Here is a 20223-nt window from a genome sequence, read left to right on the forward strand (position 1 = left end):
TCCTGCAGGCTCTGAGGATCAAGCATGGATGGGCAGGGGGTTACAATCCTGCATCAATTAGCACTTGTGTTGCAGTTAGATAGTTTTCTTTGCAATAGAAACAGTCTAGCAGAAAACTGAGTCAGACCCTCTTGGTGAGGTGCTCTGAGACACCCCCCCAATAGAGAGAAACAGACCTCATAGGTGGGGTGGCTGTGAGATCCCACACTCAAATGTGCGTAAGGATAGTTAGAGACCTTCAGAACTCTCTAGCCTGGGGGAATGCTGTTTTATTTCAGAGCTGCAGAGATCCAGGGAAGGGACAATTCACGCTTGGAAAGTATCTTCTCAGCTTGTTTCCCAACCTGCTCTTTCTGAGTCTAACATCAAAGACTGCGTGCTCTAGATCTTTTCCTTTCTTTTTAAACACAGCTATATATTTTAAAGTTACGCTAGAAATCACCCCAGCTCTGCTCCAGCAATGACTTTTTCTATCTGCAGTTTTGGCTGTGTGCATCATAACTGCACAAATAGACTCCAGATGTTCAGGCCCATTCAAGCTCAGCAGGGCTTTGTCATTCTAAAATGGAAATCACTTCTTGGCAAAGCCTGAGAAATATGAGGGTGGTGACAATCTTGGCAAAGATGATAAAATCTGGGAATGCACTCTCCATTCTCATGCTTCCAGGAGCACAGAGCAGTTGGGAGCAGAAAGTATTGTAGAGCCTTTTTTCAGAGAAAAGACCACACTTCATGGAAAACCCACATCTCATGCCTAGCCCAGAGCAAACCTCTCACACTAAGCATAGTGGTTGAAAGCCAGGTGAAGAATCTGCTTGCAGCAGGCATCCTCAGACAGCATCCAGCCAGAATCTCTCTGCTCACGTGTTCCACAGGAGGCAGGCCTACTCAGAAATCCCACAAGGCTCACTCTCACAGGAATGAAAAGTCCCTGAATCACATCCACCCTCACACCACCTAACATTGCTTTGGTCCAGTACAGCAGCTCCACTCAGAGCATATTTTCTGCACTGGAAAGAAATCCAGAATACCGCTCTCCTGGGTGGGGGATGGTGTCTGAGCATAGATGCAGGGAGAGAATCCATGAGTCTTGCGAAATTGGACTGCATAGCCAGTTTCATGTCTGCTCTAAACGGAAACAATGCTACAGCGGAATCTCTTTTGGCAGGGATGCTGTAGAGGAACAGTGTTTCCTAAAGCAAAACTGCTACCATGGAGAGAGGGTCTAGGGGAGCTTTTTCTTGTAGGGGAATCCTCTGCCTGAACAGGCTGGTCCCTGAATTGTAGTCGTTGTGGACACGTGGCTTTCAGAGTTTGCAATTCTACCAACAGCCATGTTTGCTTTAGAGCTGCATTTAATCTGAAACACATGTGCAGGCTCCAACTCCTCGGGCTGCACTGGATCACAGGGGTTAGTTAAATACAAGCGCCCTTCCTTTAATTTCTTTGCAATTTATATAAACACTGCTTTCACCCAGTCCCTGTGGCATCTGACCTCAGGGACATGGCATCCCTGCAATAGCTCTAATTTACCGAGGATGAAAGTTTGGGTAACACTACCCCTTGAACCAGACACATCATTGTACAGAATCCTCCCATGGAGACACTGGGGAGGTTAACATTGGATTTCTGAAAAAGAACAGGATAAGTGGGTCTAGGGAGCTTGGTGTTTTTTTTCTATCAGGAATCCTGAGTAAGCCCAGTCCGGTCCTTTACCTCCTCTCTGCTTTAGCCTCTACCCCATGGTATGCATTTAGGGTAGGAAGAGTTCGTGGGAGCCCGTCAATGATGCTATTTAATAAGCTACTGAGCCAGAGTGGTAGTAAGGTGCTCATGCAGCCAGTAATCCTCCAAGGATAGGGCTACTCAGTGAGCAAGCCTGAGGCTAAGAAGTGAATTGGAGGGCTGGGCAGTGTGTGTGTGTGTGTGCATGTTCAGGACAACAGCAGTAGCCCATTAACTATCTTTTATTTCATCCAGCGTTAGTTGTTGCACTTGCTGCTTTTGTATGACTATTGACTTTTTGAATGCATGGGATGTAAAGCAGCAAGAAGAGTCTCTTGTGCACTGATCTGATCTAGTACCTTTCAGGGCCTTGGAGTCTGGTGTCTTGTCTGAGAGCCAGTGTGATTTGCATCACATCTCTACCTCTGCTTTTGGGCTCAGGCAACACCTGCTCACGTGTCCACAAATGTGCATGCCACAATCTCAAGAAGCTCAAAGCAGCTGGAGCTGACCAGCTGAAGAAGCCACAGGCTGAGGATTTGCAACTGATCAGCTATGCACACCAGGTCCTGCTGCAGAGAGAGATGCTAGATGCACATGCAGTTCCTGCTAGGTGTAGCAGACGGAGCTAGCTGGAACAAATAAGTAGGCAGATTGACTAGGGCAAACAGCTCTATTGTGTTCTTCCCTTCTAGGTTCCATCATGCAGACTCTGGTTGTTCTCCTGTGGCTAGGGCTCCTAGCCTCCCCCAGCAGATCTCAGGACTCGGCTGCAGAGCAGGTGAGTGTGATACAAAACGTGACAAGGAGAGTGAGAAACTTGGAGCATAAAACTTCCAAAATTAAAATTCTAAATGGGAATATTAAACACCATCCTCCAGAGCTGCCAAGGACAACCTAGGACCATCATGGGCAATGACATGGGAAAGGTAAGTCCTGCTCTGCCCAGGTAAAAGCATGGTGGAATCTCCAGTAGGTACAGCAGGAAGGACTGGGTTCTATTCCCAGCTCTGCCTATGACATACTGTGTGACCCTCCGTTTTCCCAACAGTACGACAAGGCCAGTACTTCCCCAGCTTACAGAGAAATGTCTGTAAAGCACTTTGAAGGTGAACAGTTCTCTGGCTATCATACTGCTCCTGCCTTCTGACGCATAGCAATTCTAAAGAAGTGTTTCTTGTGCCTGCAAGGACTCCGGTACCCCTGAAGGAGGCAACACAGAGGCAGCTGAGGAGGAAGATCCCTTCTACAAAAGCCCTGTAAACAAATTGGCAGCTTCAGTCTCCAACTTTGGCTATGACCTGTATCGCCAGCAGTCAAGCAAGACTCCTACCGCCAATGTGTTACTGTCTCCCTTCAGTGTAGCTACCGCACTTTCTGGCCTTTTACTAGGTGAGTCCCTACTCCTCCTCCTCACACATTCTTGTGCATGGCTGGAGGAGGGCCTCATGCTCCTTTATTTATGGTTGGCAGGTGCTGGAGAGCGAACAGAAGACCTGATTTCTCGTACTCTCTTCTACGACCTGCTTAACAAGGCTGAGGTCCACAACACCTACAAGGAGCTGCTGGCTAGCATCACTGCACCTGTAAAGGGCCTAAGAAGTGCCACCCGCATTGTTGTGGAGAGAAGTAAAAACCTTTCTTCACCTGCCTACATAAATCTTGTCTTTGTCCCTGAGCAGCAGTCAGTAGAGCAGAATGGATGGGTCACAGGCACCAATGGCTTCAGTTACAGGACCCAGCTGTGTCTGGATCCTAAGCAACTGCTTCTGCCCTGTGCTGATTGCACCATGCAGTAACAATGTTGGGGGTCCCTATATAGAGCTTGGAAAATGTTTATTAAAATCAAAGAAGTGCCAACAGGGCATTTGGCAACAGAGCTGCTGGCACAGAAGGGACCCAAGAAGAACCTGCTTTGATAATTTCATCTCCTCCCTAAGCCTCACTCCAGCTGCGCCTACCTCCCAGGAGCCATCTAATGTATTTTCAATTCCAGATACAGTTTGATTATATCTTTTGCTTTACAATAATGATCAGCCCCAGCCTGAAGACAGATCATATAGGACTGTTTGACCCCTCTGAGTCAGTTAAAATGCCATGTTTCACTCTGCTCTAGACCATCTTGATAAGAATGCTAAAATCTCCCACTTCTCCCCCCCCTTCCCCCCGTCAACCTGATGGCTTGAGGAAGATCCAAGCTCCTCAATAAGCTGTAATCATGTAAGGAGTGTAGGCACAGGGCTAGAGTCAGACACCAAAGTGGTGGCAGCTACAGGCGGGCTTTCGGTTCCTATCACCAATCTTTACCCATTAGTTGAAGGTTTTGCCAGACTACAGCATAGGATGTGGCTGTGAGACTAGATAAATACATCAGTTCCCCACACAGCTTTAGTCAGACTCTCTAGGTGTTTGCACATGCCTGTGTATCACAACAATGGGTATTTAGAAGACTAGGGCTTAGATATCTGTAAGTATGTCAGGAAAGGGCATGGGTTGCTCACTGCCAGGCCTTCAGCTGTACCTCATTGCCTTGGGATTTCGTCTCTGATAGAGGGAGTAGGCTGCAGTAATGGTCTTTCTGCCCCTCAGAACTGAGAATGAAAATGGGGTTTGTGAGCCAGCTGGAGAAGTCCTATGGGACACGGCCCAAGTTGCTGACTGGCAATACCCATTCAGACCTGCAAGACATCAACAACTGGGTGCAACAGCAGACCAAGGGAAAGATTGTCAAATTCCTGAAGGAGATACCTACAGGCATCAGCATCTTCCTCATCGGGGCAGTTTATTTCAAAGGTAAGAGCTTACCGTCGTTCATGGGCAGGGGGAGAGAGGGGGCTGTCTCCTAATTGCATGCCAGAAAACACAGGAGGGAAGATCACATTCTGGCCAGGGCACATTGAAGAGGTAGGCAGAAAGACAGAGTGACAGGAAGAAACTTCTTTGAACACATGGATATAGATTCTCTACTGTGAGTTTAGTAAAGGAGGTGGGACAGATGCCTGATGAACGTGGAAAGAACTTCCCCATGGGAGGAATCACTACTCACAGGAAGCTGAGTCTTGACCTGCTTGCAAAAAGGGGTCAGGGAAGGAGGAAAGTGAAAGCCTGTAAGGATGAAAGACAGAATGTCCTGCCCAATGGAGGGAGATTCATGAAGAGTTCAGATGGGACTGTGCCTGCCACACCACCCCTCTGCATGGACAGGAGATACTGGGGAGCTGTTCTAGGGAATCCAGACATCAAGTATTTATATTACAAGACCAGCTATTGGCCTAGTCAGGCTCAGGGCCACGTTGTGCTGGGTGCTCCCCAAACAGGGGTACAGAGACAGTCCCTGGGGCCTGGAGAGTTAACAATGAGCAAATACACAAAGGGTAGGTGGAGATTAGCAGTACCACTTATAGTTATATTTTATTTATGTAATTATAAATACATCAGCTCTCTCCAGCTGCTCCTCCACCCAACCAGCATATGTCAGCTGACTTCATGTCCAATCTGGCCAAACCTCAGATGGGATGGAAGGGGCCAGAGCGCCAACAGTAACAATAAGACAAAGTTGCAAGTATAGCTGATCCCAGTAACTGGCTTTCTGACCTCTATCATCCTCCACTTACCAAGACCAATCCCCTAAAGCAGGGCTATTTCATGTATGAAACCACAATACCATTCCACTGGCTACACACCCAGGCCTTAGGTTTTCCCATTATTCCTGAATGTTCCTGTTTTATTTTTAAAAATAGGACAGTGGGGGACCAAGTTTGACCCCACAAAGACTGTGCTGCAGGACTTCCACCTGGATGAAGACAGATCCGTGAAGGTGCCCATGATGTCGGACCCCAAAGCCATACTGCGATATGGCTTCGACTCAGACCTCAACTGCAAGGTCAGGTGAAGGACTGAGCAAGAAAGAGAATGTAGCCCCTGTGCAAAATCACCTCGCTCTAGACTAGGGAAAGATCCATCCTCACTCACTAGCTCCCCCGCACCAGGAGGGTGAGTTCTGCCCCTCCCACCAAACTCCTGTAACTCTTATTCTTTACACCAGGGCAGAGAGCTTTGGGTTTGCTCAGAGAACTCCACATCCCCATGATCATATAGCAAGCAACTACAGCTTTAAGTAGCACAAAGGTCTTTCCAGTCTGTGCAGCCGCCCCAGCTGGGCAGGGAGGAAAGGGATAGGTTGCAGGGAAGGACAGGCTTTGGTAGAAGTTTCTGACTCACTGCCTTTCAAAAAGTGGAAAGTTATTCGCTCTACCACGTGGTTCCAGCCTGTTCCTAATGGAGCTCCACCCTCTGGTAAGCATCCTCCCTCTGACAGGGGAGGGAAAGTGCTGCTTCTGGGAATTCATCAAGGCTGTTCCTGAAACAGCTGGAAAAGTTGCTAGTGAGCTAGGCAGGGCTGGCCCTGGGTCGGACTCCCAGAACTGGGGGCTGTGCATAGCACAGCATCAGTATGGGGTGGAAGTTCCAGCTGAGAATTCCGCTCCCCCCCATACTACAATTCAGTACAGATTCTCACAGGAAAGATGTTGCATTTTGCATTTCCTTTCACAGCCGGAGGGACAGGGTTTGGGCAGAAGTCTGTACTGTGGAGGGGCAAGGAGAACCTGTGGTATAGCAGATAAGCAGGGTGGGAAGGAAGAACCTGGTAGGTGGAGTGGCTGGCCGGCCAACCAAGGTTCAGAGACCACAGCTGGCACTGGGAGATTCTGCTGGTGTGTTTAGAGATAACGCCTTGTCTTTTTTTACTACACTTCCAGATTGCCCAGCTACCACTGACAGGCGGGGTCAGTGCTATGTTCTTCCTGCCACAGAAGGTGACCCAGAACATGACCTTGATTGAGGAGAGTCTCACCTCGGAGTTTGTCCGTGACATAGACAGGGAGCTGAAGACAATTCACGCTGTGCTGAGTATACCCAGGCTGAAGCTGAGCTCTGAGGAGGCACTTCGCAGCACACTGCAGGAGATGAGTATGTACACAGAATGGCCCTCTGCAGGCTGCTGGGGCTCAGAGCTGCTCCTTCAGCGTCCCGAGAACAAGCAGCCAATGGTCACAAGCTAGGTCCTGCTGTCATATGTATGGACTTCATTGACAACGGCAGCTCATGCTTCCATTTCTCACATAGGCTCTGCCTGGGGCCCACTCCCACCATCTCCCAATGAGCTCAATGGGCCCTATGATTAGGGCTGCCAATTTTGGTTGGATTTATTCCTGGAGATTTCATCACATGACAATCTTTAATTCCTGGAAACTCCAGGCCAATCCTGGAGGGTTGGCAACCCTACCTATGACTCCTCCCCTCTGCAGCACTAGTAGTACGGCCCCAATCTGCAGCACTGTCTACTTACCCTCCCAGAAGGCCCCTTCTTCCCAGCTAATGGAATCTTCCTCCTTTCCCATAGGGCTCCAGTCGCTCTTCACAACACCTGACTTCAGCAAGATTTCTCCCAAATCCACCAAGCTCTCTCATGTGCAACACAAGGCAGTCCTGGAACTAAATGAAGATGGGGCAAGATCCACACCAAGCCCCGTAGAGAATGCTGCTCGCCTGACCTTCCCCCTCGACTACCATCTAGACAGACCGTTCCTATTTGTGCTGAGGGATGACACCACGGGAACCCTCCTCTTTATTGGCAAAATCCTGGACCCCAGGAGCACTTAGCTCCCTTGACAGCAGCCTGCAATGTTAGAGTCCTCCAGAAAGGCTGGGGTAACTGGGAAGGATGCTGGGTCCCTGCTCTGCTGCACAGTCAAACTTGCAAATCTTATGCCTACATGCTGCAATAAAAGAGCTTTTGCCACGAACATCTCAAAGCGCCGCAGTGTTCTCCCTTGTAACACAGGCCCTGGTTTGGTTTGCATTGGGTCCCCGTACCAGTTTCCCAGAGTTCCTCCAACATCACCATGTGTCCCCTGTGGTGAGCCCCACTGTACTGGCCCAAATTCTATTGAATCCCCTTCATTTTGTGGCCTCATTCCAGCCCTCTGTGTCTCACGTTTGCAGGAATAGGTGTGCTGAATGACAGGCAAGCACTTCAGTTTTCCAAAGCAAACAATAATGGTGGGTGTGGGGGGGCTGTGTGCATAGGGCCAACATTTAACCCTCCAGGGAAGAACCACAACTTCAGAAAAACGCATAATAGGCTCTCAAATGCTTTTCTCAAAAGCATGTTAAGAAATTCTACAGCAACATTCCTTTCTCTGAGACAGCCCTTCTGTCAGTACCCCAGTGGTGTCCTCTCCCATTTCAGCAGTGATCAGCTTCATTCCCTGGCCCTCCCCAGGGACATTTCAGAGCTCACCCAGCTTGTAGCCAGGCCTTGTTTGCATGGCTGCTCTGCCACATGGAGCTTAGCTTCCTGAGGAGAGTCAGCACTGCAGCTTCCTTTGTTAGTCACTCAACCCTGGGAAGGAGGCTTCTGGGCAGCTCCAGCAGACAGGCTCTCATCTCCTGCAGTTCCTGGACCTGGGCATTCTGAGGGCCACAGTGCACACACAAAACTGTCTCTGCTCTTTGAATTGTGCACAGAGCTTCAGACACTGCAAACCTGAAGTACAGAGGGAAGAAGTGTGAGAAAGATTTAGGGGACAAACTTCCCTCAGCACATTTGATGAAGCCATTCATTCAGCACCCTTCATCCTGACCTCCATTTCCCCTAAGCCAGGACAGCTCAGGCACCTCTTCCTTCTTTCACTGAGACAGAAATTCCCTGATCACAGGGGTAGGACTCACCCCCCACATCCCATCACTATCAGGCATAGGCGCTGACTTCGTGGGTGCTCTGGGGCTGGAGCACCCACGGGGAAAAATTGGTGGGTGCTCTGCACCCACCGGTAGCTCCCCACCCCGCCTCAGTTCACCTCCGCCTCCGCCCCTGAGTGCGCCGCTGAGTCCTGCTTCTCCCCGCTCCCTCCCAGCGCTTGCGCTGCGAAACAGCTGATTCACGTGGCAAGCCTGGGAGGGAGGGGGAACGCAGCGCGCTTGGGAGAGGAGGTGGGGCCAGGGCAGGGATCTGGGGAGGGATCCAATAGGGGCAGGGAGGGGCGGAGACTCTGGGGCAGGGGTGGAGTCGGGGGGGTTGGGGAGGGGGCGACCCACTGGTGCTGACAAAAGTTGGCACCTGTGCTGTCAGGTAAATGCCCTCTGTTTTAGCTAGGGAACTCAAAGTGCTTCACCCTTGGAAAAACAGCCATATCTTATTGCCACTCTTGCCAAGGTGGGAGACAGTTAAACCAGAAATACTGATAAAAAAAGGCGTCTACAAAAAAAGTAATGGGATCTGCTGGCCAATGATTAGAAGAGAAAGCATCTGGGGCACTGTCACTTTAAAAGGAAGTGTCAGCAGCACTGTAGTGCTGGGGTCTGAACACTCTATGGTACCTGGGATGCCAGAGAGGCTGTAACAGGAAAGGGGGAGATAGGACAGGAGTGGGACAGAGGAATGGGTGGGAAGGATGCCAAAAGGAACACGAGATGGCTCCCTAGCCAACTGAAGGAAACTTTCATTTGATCCAAATACTTCACAGCCTCCACCTCATCCTGGAGGAAAGGCAGATGTTTCCCCTTTGCCAGAACATCCAGCAGTCCTGGAAGACATCTCGCAAAGGGACTAATGATGCCAAGGACTTCCTGCCACACCCCCATCTCAGAGACACAAGGCACATGGACTAAAGCAGGGAAGAGCTGTAGAACGAAGGGTGAGATTGTTGGAATGGGGCTCTTTACCCATTAAAGAGGATCTGTGCCAGTTTGAAGAGTTCATGACCCGTTTCCACACTGGACGGTCCATGGCGAGCTTCCACAATTTGAATGCTGCGCCGCAGGTGCCTCGCTGCTTCCTGCCACTTTCCTGGCCAAAAAGAGAATGGATTATTATAGCTCCCTTTCTATAGCCACTGCCATGGAAGGAGCTCAAAGGACTTTACAACCTTAGTGAACTAAGACTCACAGTCCTTCTAGGAGGTAACAGAGGGGTGCTATCCTCATTGTACAGAGTGGGAAACTGATGCACCCAAGGTCACATAGCCAGTCCCTGTTGGCTGGGAATAGAGCTTGTGGCTAAAACTAGATTCCTAAGAAGATTCTGCTATGTCAGTTTAGTGGGCTGCAATAAGAGAAGGGAGGTGAGAAAGGGAACAGACCAGTCAGGGAATCTCCTTCTACTGACATTAGATTTAATAGGCCAGCCATAGGAAAATGACCCCAGAGGGGAAAGGAAGACATCTTACCAAGTGTGGCATAACCCTGTGCCAGGTGATCCTCAATCTCGCCCACCAGCATGTGCTCTGCAGACAGGAAGTTCTCAGCATCCACCCGGCACCTCATCAGCAGCTCAACAGCCTGATCTGCAAATCCAGGTAACAAAAGCACTTTACCCCGAGACACAAACCCATTCCGGGTGCCAGTTAGCCATGATCTGTGAAGTGAGATTGGGTCCACTCTCTTCCCGCCCCCCAGCCTTGAGCAGTTAGCCCTGGACTTTATATGCTGTTCTTGCAGAATTAGCTAGGGTCACCGTTTCTATTTCAGTCTGAAGCCTGTCTAACCTAATGCAGTGTCACTGGGGGCAGGGGGGCCTTCTGAAACATTGGGTCTGGGCCCGAACCTTTAACATTTCCCTGAATTCCCTCATATTCCAGTGGAGCAAACGTGAGTTTAGCCTCCCAGTCTGACCAGCAGTATAAGCAGCCTACCACTTGTGCTGGGAGGGATTCCAGCTTCATATCAGCAGTACCTAAATGCTTGGGCAAAACTGCCATCTGGTGGCTGGCACCAGGATTTCGCTATAAAGATTACTTGCACTTGTGTAATGAACTGAACAAGGTCCAAGATAGATGGCTGGCTCTCTTACTGGGCTGGTTGTCTTTGAGAAGTCCCAGTGCTGTTCTAACTTGCAGCCGAAGGTCCCATAACTGGCGTAGGAGGTAATCCCTGCCAACCAATAGTGTACAAGCACCACTGGAACAACGAAGCACATCTTCCCCCTGTGGAAGTCATAGAATCATAGGGACCTCAAGAGGTCTTCTAGTCCAGTCCCCTGCACTCAAGGCAGGACTAAATTATCTAGACCAAGCCACCTCTACAATCATTTCTGCACACAGAAAGCACAGAGTTGTGTATCTCTACACCCCTGTAGTGTATTACAGGGCTATTACACTGTTTCCCAGCCACACTTTAAACAAAGGGCCTGTCCGTGTGCTGGTGTTAGATCTTCAGAGCTCTGGAAGAAAGCTGAAGGAGTAGCCCTGGCAATGGTGCCAGCCTGAGCCCACTTAGATAAGGCCAAAATAGGGCATGAGCCACCCCATTAATCTTCATAGAAAATACACTTTTTCTTCCCTCTTTCTTGAAGACTCATGGCTCAACAGCTGTTTTAGAAGTAAAAACAACAACATGGCTGTGCAGGGTACTTTACAAAAACAGATGAAACAGAGTCTCTACCCTAAGAGCTTACAATCTAAAGACAAGACCAGAACAACAGGAAAAGAGACCACCACGAAGTTGGCGGAGGATTAGGGCAAAGATCATATGATCTTGTGGTTGCTCGAGAGAGTAATGCACACATCCTGTTAGGGTCCTAGTAGGACTGTTTTTAGTTTATAAACCTTCCTTGAGAAATGGGTTTTGTGAAGGGATTACTGAGAGCAAGGGCACAAGGCAGACACATTAAGGGGTTTCCAAACATCTGGAGGATTGTGGGGGTGGGGGTAGAAAACAGTATTGAGTGGGACCTCTGGACAGGCTGGAGAAGTACAAGTCTTCCAAGAGGGTTGCTAGAGAATAACGAGACCATCCCTCACTTCTGCCTAGTCCCAAGAGCAGGGGCCCTGGACTCAGATCCCCACCTTGCCCTCACAGTACAATTCCAGAGTGCAGAGAATATTTAGTTTTACTAACACTTCAAAAGTTACACAGTTGTGATTATGAAACAGTTACCTGCATTGAAGCATGGCAGCTGGAACAGCAGAATATATCCCCTGTGGCTGCTATGCCTGTGACATCAGACCCCAACTCATCCAGGCAGGCCTGGCATCGACACTCAAAGAAATACTGACAAAGGAGCCGTTGACGCCTCTCAGCAGCCCCCATTCTGCATCGGTGAGGCCCTACAAAGGGATGATAACAAGTCAAAGAGATAATACTTTAAGAAAGCAGGAAAGCTGGGTACCCAATTACAGACTAAAATCCACCCTGCCATGGATTGAGAGGGAATATATAATCCGTGGCTTTATTACATTTTGGGTTTCCCACCCACATCTGAGGCCTTGCAATGAAATCAAAGGGACTGAAGAAGGGGTTGGTGTCGCCCAGTGCCTCTATGTCAGGTCTATAAGCTGTGGGTCCCACATCTTGAGATGCAACTAGAGAGTGACTGTAAGAGACAAACAGCAGGAGTAGGAGGTCTCATGCTGATGTCATTGATGCAGGGTTGTGCACACCCACATGCATGTGTGGATAGAACAGAGATAAATGCCAAACATGTTTGGAAATGTGACCCTTGTGGCCATGATACTGCAGGGATTGCAGAGCTGAAAGGTCACTTGCGTACCCTATGTATTCCTGAAAGGGACTGCAACTTACCATAGCAATGGACAATCTCTTGCCCTCTTGGGATTGGCTGCGATGCCCTGACTGTGACAGCAGTCCCACTGAAAGTCACACTAGTATTAGGGTCGCAGGAATGGTTCAGGAGGCTGGTGACCGGGAAGAGGGCTGTGGCCAGGCGCACCTGCTCACTATCTGCAACGATGCTGTCTCCAGACTCTAAAGACCACACAACATAAAAGGGGCCAAATACATCATGAAATCAGACTTAGTGACCTACTTTGCTCATATTCCAGGCACTGAATCTAATCACAGCAAAACATCAGCAGCAAAAAAAAGTTTTTGGTGTCTTAATGTAATAAGACAAATTTGAAAGCGGCCATGCTCACAGTCTGACCATGTGGAGATGGTTTTGGGTAATCAGCTCCCTATTTGAATCCACAGGGAAAGCAAAGAGTTTCTAGACTGATGAAGGTAAGTTCTATTCTTCTAGAATGCTACTATAATACAAATACTAAGTTTAAATATTTGATTTAACTACTGTTTAACTGAAATATTTAAAAAAACAGAACTTAAAATTATAAATTTAGAAATCTTTGCATCCAAATAATTTCTCCCTGCATCCAAATGAAGATCAGATTCCGTAAGGTCTACTCTATAACGTCATTATACTTGACATTATAAAAAGATAAAAATAATCGAATTCTGCCAACAGATGTGTCTATTTTTAAGCATTTCCCCCCAATTTTTATCAATTTAAATTTTCACAGCTGAGAGAAATTATGGGGGGAAGTCAGACAATCATTAAATGGCAGTAGACATTGAGATTCAAAAAGTTAAAGCTTTATAGCTGTTAAAACACAAACTGTCAACATCCCATGTGAAAATATACAAAGTAAATATCTTTAAATCAAACTCAAATCAAACTAGTTCTCAAGCAGCATTTTTCTTACTTTCCCTATTTGTAAATTTTGATGGAAGTATTTTTTTCTGTTTGTGTAGGTATGGTGAAACTGATGTTTACTGATATTTGCTGAAAAAAATCTAATTCTTCTAGTTATCTATCAAACTAGGGAAATGTGGTCTAGATGAAACCATCATAAACTGGGTGCAAAATTGGCTGAAAGACTGTACTCAGAGTAGTTATCAGTGGTTCACTGTCAAACTGGGAGGGCATACCCAGTGGAGTCCTGCAGGGGTCAGTCCTGGGTTCGGTACTATCCAATATTTTCATTCATTCCATTATCCAAGTCATTGAGAGTATGCTTATAAAATTTGCAGACAACAACAACCTGGCAGGGGTTGCAAGTACTTTGGAAGAAAGGATTACAATTCAAAACAACCTTGACAAATTGAAGAATTGGTCTGAATTCAACAAGATGAAATTCAATAAAGATAAGTGCAAAGTACTCCACTTAGGAAAGAAAAATCAAATGCACAACTACAAAATGGGGAATAACTGGCTAGTTGGTAGTACTGTTGAACAGGATCTGGGGGTTATAATGGATCACAAATTGAATGAGTCTACAATGTGATGCAGCTGTGAAAAAGGCTAGTATCTTTCTAGGGTGTATATACAGGAGGTAACTGTCCCACTTTATTGGCACTGGTTAGGCCTCAGCTGGAGTACTGTGTCCATTTCTGGGTGCCACAGTTTAGGAAAGATGTGGATAAATTGGAGAGAGTCCAGAGGAGAGTAATAAAATGACAAGTCAGATTTTCTAAACCTTTTAGAAGGAAAGGTTAAAAAAAAAGGTCATTTAGTCTTGAGAAAAAAAGACTGGTGGGGGGGAGGGTGAGTTGGAAAACAGTTTTCATATATGTTAAGGGCTCTTATAAAGAGGATGGTGATCAATTGTTCTTCATGTCCACTCAAGGTAGGACAAGGAATAATGGGCTTAATCTGCAGTCCTGGAGATTTAGGTTAGATATTAGGAAAAACGTTTTACCTATAATGATAGTTAAACTCTGGTATGGACTTCCAAGGGAGGTGGTGGTATTTCCATCATTGCAAGTTTTTAAAAACAGGTTGGATAAATATCTGGCAGGGATGATCTAGGTTTACTTGGTCCTGTCACAGCACAGGGGGCTGGAGATGATGATTTCTTGAGGTCTCTTCCAGCCCTACATTTGTATGATTCTGTGCTGGGCATACCACTGGGAAAGAATAAGGAAGTTTCCATTGTAAAAGAGACTATGAGGTTTTAGGGAGCTGATACTTACACAAAGTTTACCTGAGTGCAGTGGGATCTCTTTAAGAGTGCTCATCCATTTGCTATATCCCTCCCAAAGGACAATCCAACGAGGACAAGACAGAAGAAGAGTACAGTTTCTCACTGACCTGACTCACGGATTGCAGTCACCGCTTGTGCATTACAGTGCAGCTGCAACATATGTCTCAGCATTGCTTCTCCCAGAATCTTCAGCTCCAGAGACAATTCAGTAGACATCTTCACATGTGCTTTCAGTTTGGAGTGGCTCTCACATGACCCCTGACTCAAAATGGTCAGATCTGCTTCTCGCAGTTTCTTGCATATGGCTACTATGCTCAGGCTGCAAAGGAACTTATGTTCAGGACTGTGCTTTTCAGCATGGGTCAAAAGGTTGAAGACAGCTTGGTAAGAACCCCGGTACTGTCCATCATCCTCACAACCAGGAATCAAAGGTTCTGCTTTCTCAGAGAGACCCTCCATGCCAGCTGTGGAATCTTGTGTCTCATCCCGACTCTCACCTCTGGTTTCAGCCTTGTGAAGTTCCTTGTCATCTTCATGAAACTGCTTCATTAAGCTGCTAACCTCTGCAAATCCAGCCACTAGAACAGTCCTTAAGGCAACATGGGAGAAGACCCCTAGTGTGAGCAGCAATGCCCCTAATGGGCACTCTGTACTGTGATAGTGCTCCCATGCCAGCTGTGCACACTTCTTGCTGCAGTACTTGGCATAGCTACACCCCCCGCAGGGCACTGAAGCCAAGAGCTGCTTCAAGCAGCGATGACAGTGGAGGTCCGCATTAGTGACCCTAGTATCCCAGGTTGTTTCAGCACTATCCTGGAGCAACAGGCTCTTCCCTGGGCTGAGCACACTTACAAAGGCCTCCTCTTTCACCAAGTTCTCCCCTGGCAGAATATCTTTGGTGGCAACCAGATGACGTCCACTGCAGGAGTTAAAGTTCAAGCTCACAGATGAAAATGCACTTGAAATTTTACCATTTTCTTCCCAGAATTCCAAGTCCTTTTGAGTTTTGCTGAGTGCTTCCGGCACCGATACTGGGCTACTCTCCTTCTCGTGTGCTTTCACTTTAAGTTGACTGATTTTTCTTAGCAGAATCTGGCGTGTGGTACTAGTCAGACTCTGATCCATAGCTATTTTACTCTCTATTTTGCTGATGACCCCTGCTGCCTCCTGTAATCTCCCCAGAAGAAGCAGACACTCAGTTTTCCGCAGCAAGATCTTAGGCTGCAATCTGTTTGGATAGCCCTGGGCTTGAGCCCTGTCAATGTCTTCTAGACAATCCTGGAAGCGAATACAAGAGGCCTTTTAAATGACTTTGAAAAATGCCAGAAAGAGATTTTTACTCTTCTGCCCCATCTGAGGTTGGGCACATTTCATTTATTTAGAACTGCATTAACTAAGTTTCTGGTCCATGACTGACCAGGGGTCAGAGTAAAGGCTTATACAATGCTGCCACTTTAAAAGTGAGACCATTCCACAGAGAGAAAGAATGCAGACACTCCCGAGGAATTCAGAAAGGCACCTGCAGCTTGAAACAGTTTTAAAACCATATTGGACCACAGCCTCTTGTTCTGGTATTTAAACTTTGTTCTTTATTAATCTTAATTTGGATTTAAATAAACTCAGGAAGACCTATCCCAGGTCTAATGTACAGGGTTTGGATAATATAGCTTTAATTAGTTAGTAAGCCCTCTACTGGCTTTCCCTCTCTTCTAGGTTTCAAAAGTCACCGTAACACAGAGCAGCAGTGTATAAATGTAGCTAGGCATTGCACATTGTATACAGTTAGTAAATACAGTTATTTGGACTTCACTATGCCAGTGTGGTTTCTTCATATTATGTTTGCTGTATAAAGAGCAAAGGACATAACAACAAGCCCTAGGCACCGTTATCATCCACTAAAACTGTACCATAAAAACTATTACAAAAACAGCAGCAAGAAGACATTACAAACCAGATTAAAATCATCCACCACTCAGATTCCCAAAAGAGAAACCCTACTCTAGTCCTCCCCAAATGCCATTTTAAGCTAATTTGGACCAAGAGCACACAGTGTTGAGCAGTGGTCTCCCACTGAGGTATGGCCTTTTCCAATTTAGTGGCACTTCATTTTAACACCTTCAACTAGCCTGATTGCTGCTGTATTTTGGGAAACATAGTGGGATTATGCAGTGCTGGCACCTTCAGAAACACACAGCATGCCACTTTTTTGAAGTTGTGGCACAGCATATAAAACACAGTTGAATAGCTGCAAATCTTCACTGCCATTACTGGATTCGCTATACCCAGCTTTCAAAACGAATAGCTGCTGGTTTGTCCTTGATTGTGTCAAATCTAGTACTTACCTCAAAGTGACCCAAGTGAAAGAGGGCTGCAGAACGATTGGCATAACACAATGACATTTCTGGGCTGTTGTGGGACACTGCCTGCAAAGACCCAAAAGAGTAGTAGCCACATTAAGAAAGAGGAATTGGTATATGTTCTATGGGTAGCTTGGTTTCTGGGACATGAAATATGCGTGGTCATGGCTGGGAAAGGGAGAGGAGTGGGGTGAAGAGAGTCAATTCAACCTGTTATGTGCCAACACTGGACTATTGTACTGGAGATTTTCATGCCCAATCTGTCATTATCCTATCTTGCTTATCTTGACCTCTTCCATCTTTATTCCACACCATAATGGTTAGGAGGGCTCGTGAGATTCTTGGATGTATAAACAGGGGAATACAGAGGAGCAGGGAGGTATTATTATCTCTGTAGATTACATTAGTAAAACCATTACTGGAATCAAGTATCAGAGGGGTAGCCGTGTTAGTCTGGATCTGTAAAAAGCGACAAAGAGTCCTGTGGCACCTTATAGACTAACAGACGTATTGGAGCATGAGCTTTCGTGGGTGAATACGTCTGACGAAGTGAGTATTCACCCACAAAAGCTTATGCTCCAATACGTCTGTTAGTCTATAAGGTGCCACAGGACTCTTTGTCGCTCATTACTGGAATATTATTCCTGATTTTGATGCCTACTCTTCAAAGAGAGATGTTGATAAATTGGAGAGGGTTCAGAAAAGAGCAAAAATATTACTCAAGCTCTGAAAATCCTGCCTTACAGCAAAAGACTTAAGAAGCTCAATCTATTTAGTTATTATCTAGTTAAAAGATGATTCAATCACAGTCTATAAGTACTTGCACGAGAACATTTCATTATGCCTTTTTCTGTTAGACTAAATTCAGACTTTAAATACATTGCAAAATTTTAACAGAGAGATTAATCAACCACTGGAACAATTTGCCTAAGGACATGGTGGATTCTCCATCACTTGAAATCTTTAAACTAAGATTGGATGTCTTTTTAAAGACACACTATAGCTTAATCACAAAGAATGTATTTGATGTAGGAATTACTGGATGAAGTTCTATGGCCTGTGTTCCGTAGGAGGTCAATTAGATTATTAGAAAGGCCCTTTCTGGCTTTAAAAATGTATTAATCATAATACACCTCTACCCTGATATAACACAAATTCTGATATAACGCGGTAAAGCAGTGTTCGGGGGGGGGGGGGGGGGCCTGCACACTCCAGCGGATCAAAGCAAGTTCGATATAACGCGGTTTCACCTATAATGCGGTAAGATTTTTTGGCTCCCGAGGACAGCGTTATATCGAGGTAGAGGTGTAATTTGCCCTTCTCTAGAGTCTTCCATCCAAGGATCACAATGCATTTTACAAAAGCCTATAAATTAAGCCTCAACACCCTTGTGAGGAAGATGTTTTTATTTTACATATATAGAAACTAGAGAACACAGAGATCATAGATCCAATCCTGAATGTTGCAGAGCATTCTCAGCTCCCGTGAAAATTACCGGGAGTTGAGACAGCTTAGCACCTCTCCAGACTGAGCAAAGACTTGCCCAAGCCCATAGCAGAGATGGGAATCGCATGTGGTCAGGCTATAGCAGAAAAACAGTTACTAGAGAAGACTGATTGGCTACAAGCAGGGTCCGTGCAGAACAAAACTTCTCATGACTGTTCTACCCAAGGACACCCCAGAATGCTATTTCCTTGCTAATCTTACACAACTGCATTAGACATCTGTTACAATATTCACAAACACTTCAGCATTCCTCTGGAGTTCCAGTAAAGTTATCCCCACATCAAACCCTCCTACCAGGAGATGAGCCTGAGGCTGAAGTACCCTCAAAGCAACCATTTTTCCATCTGTGTGAACAACTCGGACTCTTTACCTTGGAATAGAGTATTAGTGCGGCTGTGTATTCCTTTTTTTGAAATCTCTTGTTCCCCTCCTCCTTGTAGAAAAGTGCAGCTCTTGGATCCTTTCCCACCCAGTTACGGGCAGCCAGTCTGTGCAGAAATTCTTCATCTGCGGGCCTGCGAGGAGTTAGAAAGCTCAGTGTCAGGGGCTTGGCTGCCACACAGGTCATACAGGGGGCGGTCAGTCAGCTACTCACTGGAAGAGAGGCAAGCAGAGGAGGAAGGTGTCCCCAAGTGGCACTGCCAGAGAGAGCTTCTGCTGCAGACAGGGGTCCAGCGAGGCCCACTTCCGACGTGCATACGCCTCCCACTTCTCCACAGGCAGCTCCATGGCCCGCGGGCGGGAAGAGACCGGCAGGGCAGAGCCACTCTGCGAATCGGCAGCAGCGGGGCCAGGACGAGAGGGGCCGTCACAGATCCCGCGGCCCGGCTTAGTGTGTCCCCGCTGCTTGGGGGTGTCTCGGCCCCACCGACCGGGGACAGCCGGGACACGGCGCCTGACGCTCACAGCAGCCTAGGGAACAGGCCCGCCGCAGCGAGCGCCTGACGCGGGGCCGGGCAGCGCACGGACCCCTCACGCGCCTGGAGACGCGGGCCGCTGAGCCCCCACCCACCCGTACCCAGCCCCGTCACTAGCGCCCTGGGCCGCCTTACACACTCCCGAGAAGGCTACACGACCCTGCCGCCTCTCCCCCGCCCGGCGGGGCTCTCTCAGTCACGCTCCTGAGCCGTGGGACTCGGAGGAGCCAATGGCGGCGCCCACAGTCACACAAACAACAGGCCAAGGGAATCACTTCCGCCGTACAGGGCACGCCGGCCAATGGTGGGGGCCGCATGGCTAACGTACGTACGTGCGTAGCGTACGTGCTGAGGGGGTGAAGTTGCGCGACGGCCGAGCGACAAGCGGGAGGATTTGGCGGCAGTGCGAAGAGCTCGCGGTCTGGGAGACTACGCACCATGAGCGCGCGGCTGAGCGAGGGGGCCATCGCGGTGAGGGGCTTCGGGGGAGCGGGCGGCGGCGCTGCGGTTCCCCCCCCTCCCCCTCCCCCCGTGGGAGGGAGGGAGGAGCGGGGTTGGGTCTTGAGGTGGGGTTGCCTGAGGCTCGGGGAGGGGTGAGATGGGGGGTGTTTAATGCTCTGGGGGGCAGGGGCCCGGAGCGGGGCATGTGAGGGTCCGGAGAGGAGCTGCGGGGCGGGGCATGTGGGGGGGAAAGGGCCGGAGAGGTGCTGCGGGGCGGGGCATGTGGAGGGAAAGGGGGGGCCCGGAGCGGGGCATGTGGGGGGGAAAGGGCCGGAGAGGAGCTGCGGGGCGGGGCATGTGGAGGGAAAGGGGGGGCCCGGAGCGGGGCATGTGGGGGGGAAGCTCCGGAGAGGAGCTGCGGGGCGTGTGGGAGGGGGCGGGGGGCAGTGTAGTGGTCTGTATTTCCTAGGGACGGGGTAGGGGTTTTCTGTGCCT

The 20223-nt window shown here is 48.2% G+C and overlaps 3 protein-coding genes across 3 annotated transcripts in view; 2 read left to right on the forward strand and 1 right to left on the reverse strand.

Annotated features, from left to right (window-relative positions):
• The first annotated feature begins 2428 nt into the window (after nucleotides 1-2428).
• On the forward strand, nucleotides 2429-7532 carry SERPINF1 (serpin family F member 1). The gene is made up of 7 exons (XM_065418357.1): nucleotides 2429-2506; nucleotides 2916-3117; nucleotides 3199-3354; nucleotides 4315-4518; nucleotides 5466-5608; nucleotides 6486-6696; nucleotides 7130-7532. The coding sequence occupies exons 1-7, from the start codon at nucleotides 2429-2431 to the stop codon at nucleotides 7387-7389; spliced, it is 1254 nt and encodes a 417-aa protein (XP_065274429.1). The 3' UTR covers nucleotides 7390-7532.
• Nucleotides 7533-7879: 347 nt separating this feature from the next.
• SMYD4 (SET and MYND domain containing 4) lies at nucleotides 7880-19159 on the reverse strand. Its single transcript, XM_065418219.1, has 10 exons — nucleotides 18966-19159; nucleotides 18741-18885; nucleotides 16850-16930; nucleotides 14615-15785; nucleotides 12310-12492; nucleotides 11665-11834; nucleotides 10580-10712; nucleotides 9957-10073; nucleotides 9454-9577; nucleotides 7880-8275 (listed from the first exon to the last, which is right to left on the reverse strand). Exons 1-10 carry the CDS (start codon nucleotides 19097-19099, stop codon nucleotides 8122-8124), a joined length of 2412 nt encoding a protein of 803 aa, XP_065274291.1. The 5' UTR covers nucleotides 19100-19159; the 3' UTR covers nucleotides 7880-8121.
• Nucleotides 19160-19651: 492 nt separating this feature from the next.
• RPA1 (replication protein A1) overlaps nucleotides 19652-20223 on the forward strand; it is a 46201-nt gene continuing 45629 nt past the window's right edge. Inside the window, exon 1 of the mRNA XM_065418160.1 lies at nucleotides 19652-19758. Within this exon, the coding sequence (XP_065274232.1) occupies nucleotides 19726-19758 (33 nt within the window). The 5' untranslated portion in view covers nucleotides 19652-19725. The remainder of the gene's footprint in view (nucleotides 19759-20223) is intronic.

This window comes from Emys orbicularis, chromosome 17 (assembly GCF_028017835.1).
Source record: "Emys orbicularis isolate rEmyOrb1 chromosome 17, rEmyOrb1.hap1, whole genome shotgun sequence".
NCBI lineage: Eukaryota > Metazoa > Chordata > Testudines > Emydidae > Emys > Emys orbicularis.

Excerpts from the sequence above, each read along its gene's own strand:
- SMYD4 (XM_065418219.1), bottom strand. The coding sequence starts at position 19,099 with ATGGAGCTGCCTGTGGAGAAGTGGGAGGCGTATGCACGTCGGAAGTGG. Across the intron at positions 15,786-16,849 it reads TTCACTTGGGTCACTTTGAG|GATTGTCTAGAAGACATTGA; the intron begins GTAAGTACTAGA and ends ATTCGCTTCCAG. Across the intron at positions 10,074-10,579 it reads TCTCAAAGACAACCAGCCCA|ATCAGGCTGTTGAGCTGCTG; the intron begins GTAAGAGAGCCA and ends CTGGATTTGCAG.
- SERPINF1 (XM_065418357.1), top strand. The coding sequence starts at position 2,429 with ATGCAGACTCTGGTTGTTCTCCTGTGGCTAGGGCTCCTAGCCTCCCCC. Across the intron at positions 5,609-6,485 it reads ACTCAGACCTCAACTGCAAG|ATTGCCCAGCTACCACTGAC; the intron begins GTCAGGTGAAGG and ends CTACACTTCCAG. Across the intron at positions 6,697-7,129 it reads CAGCACACTGCAGGAGATGA|GGCTCCAGTCGCTCTTCACA; the intron begins GTATGTACACAG and ends CCTTTCCCATAG.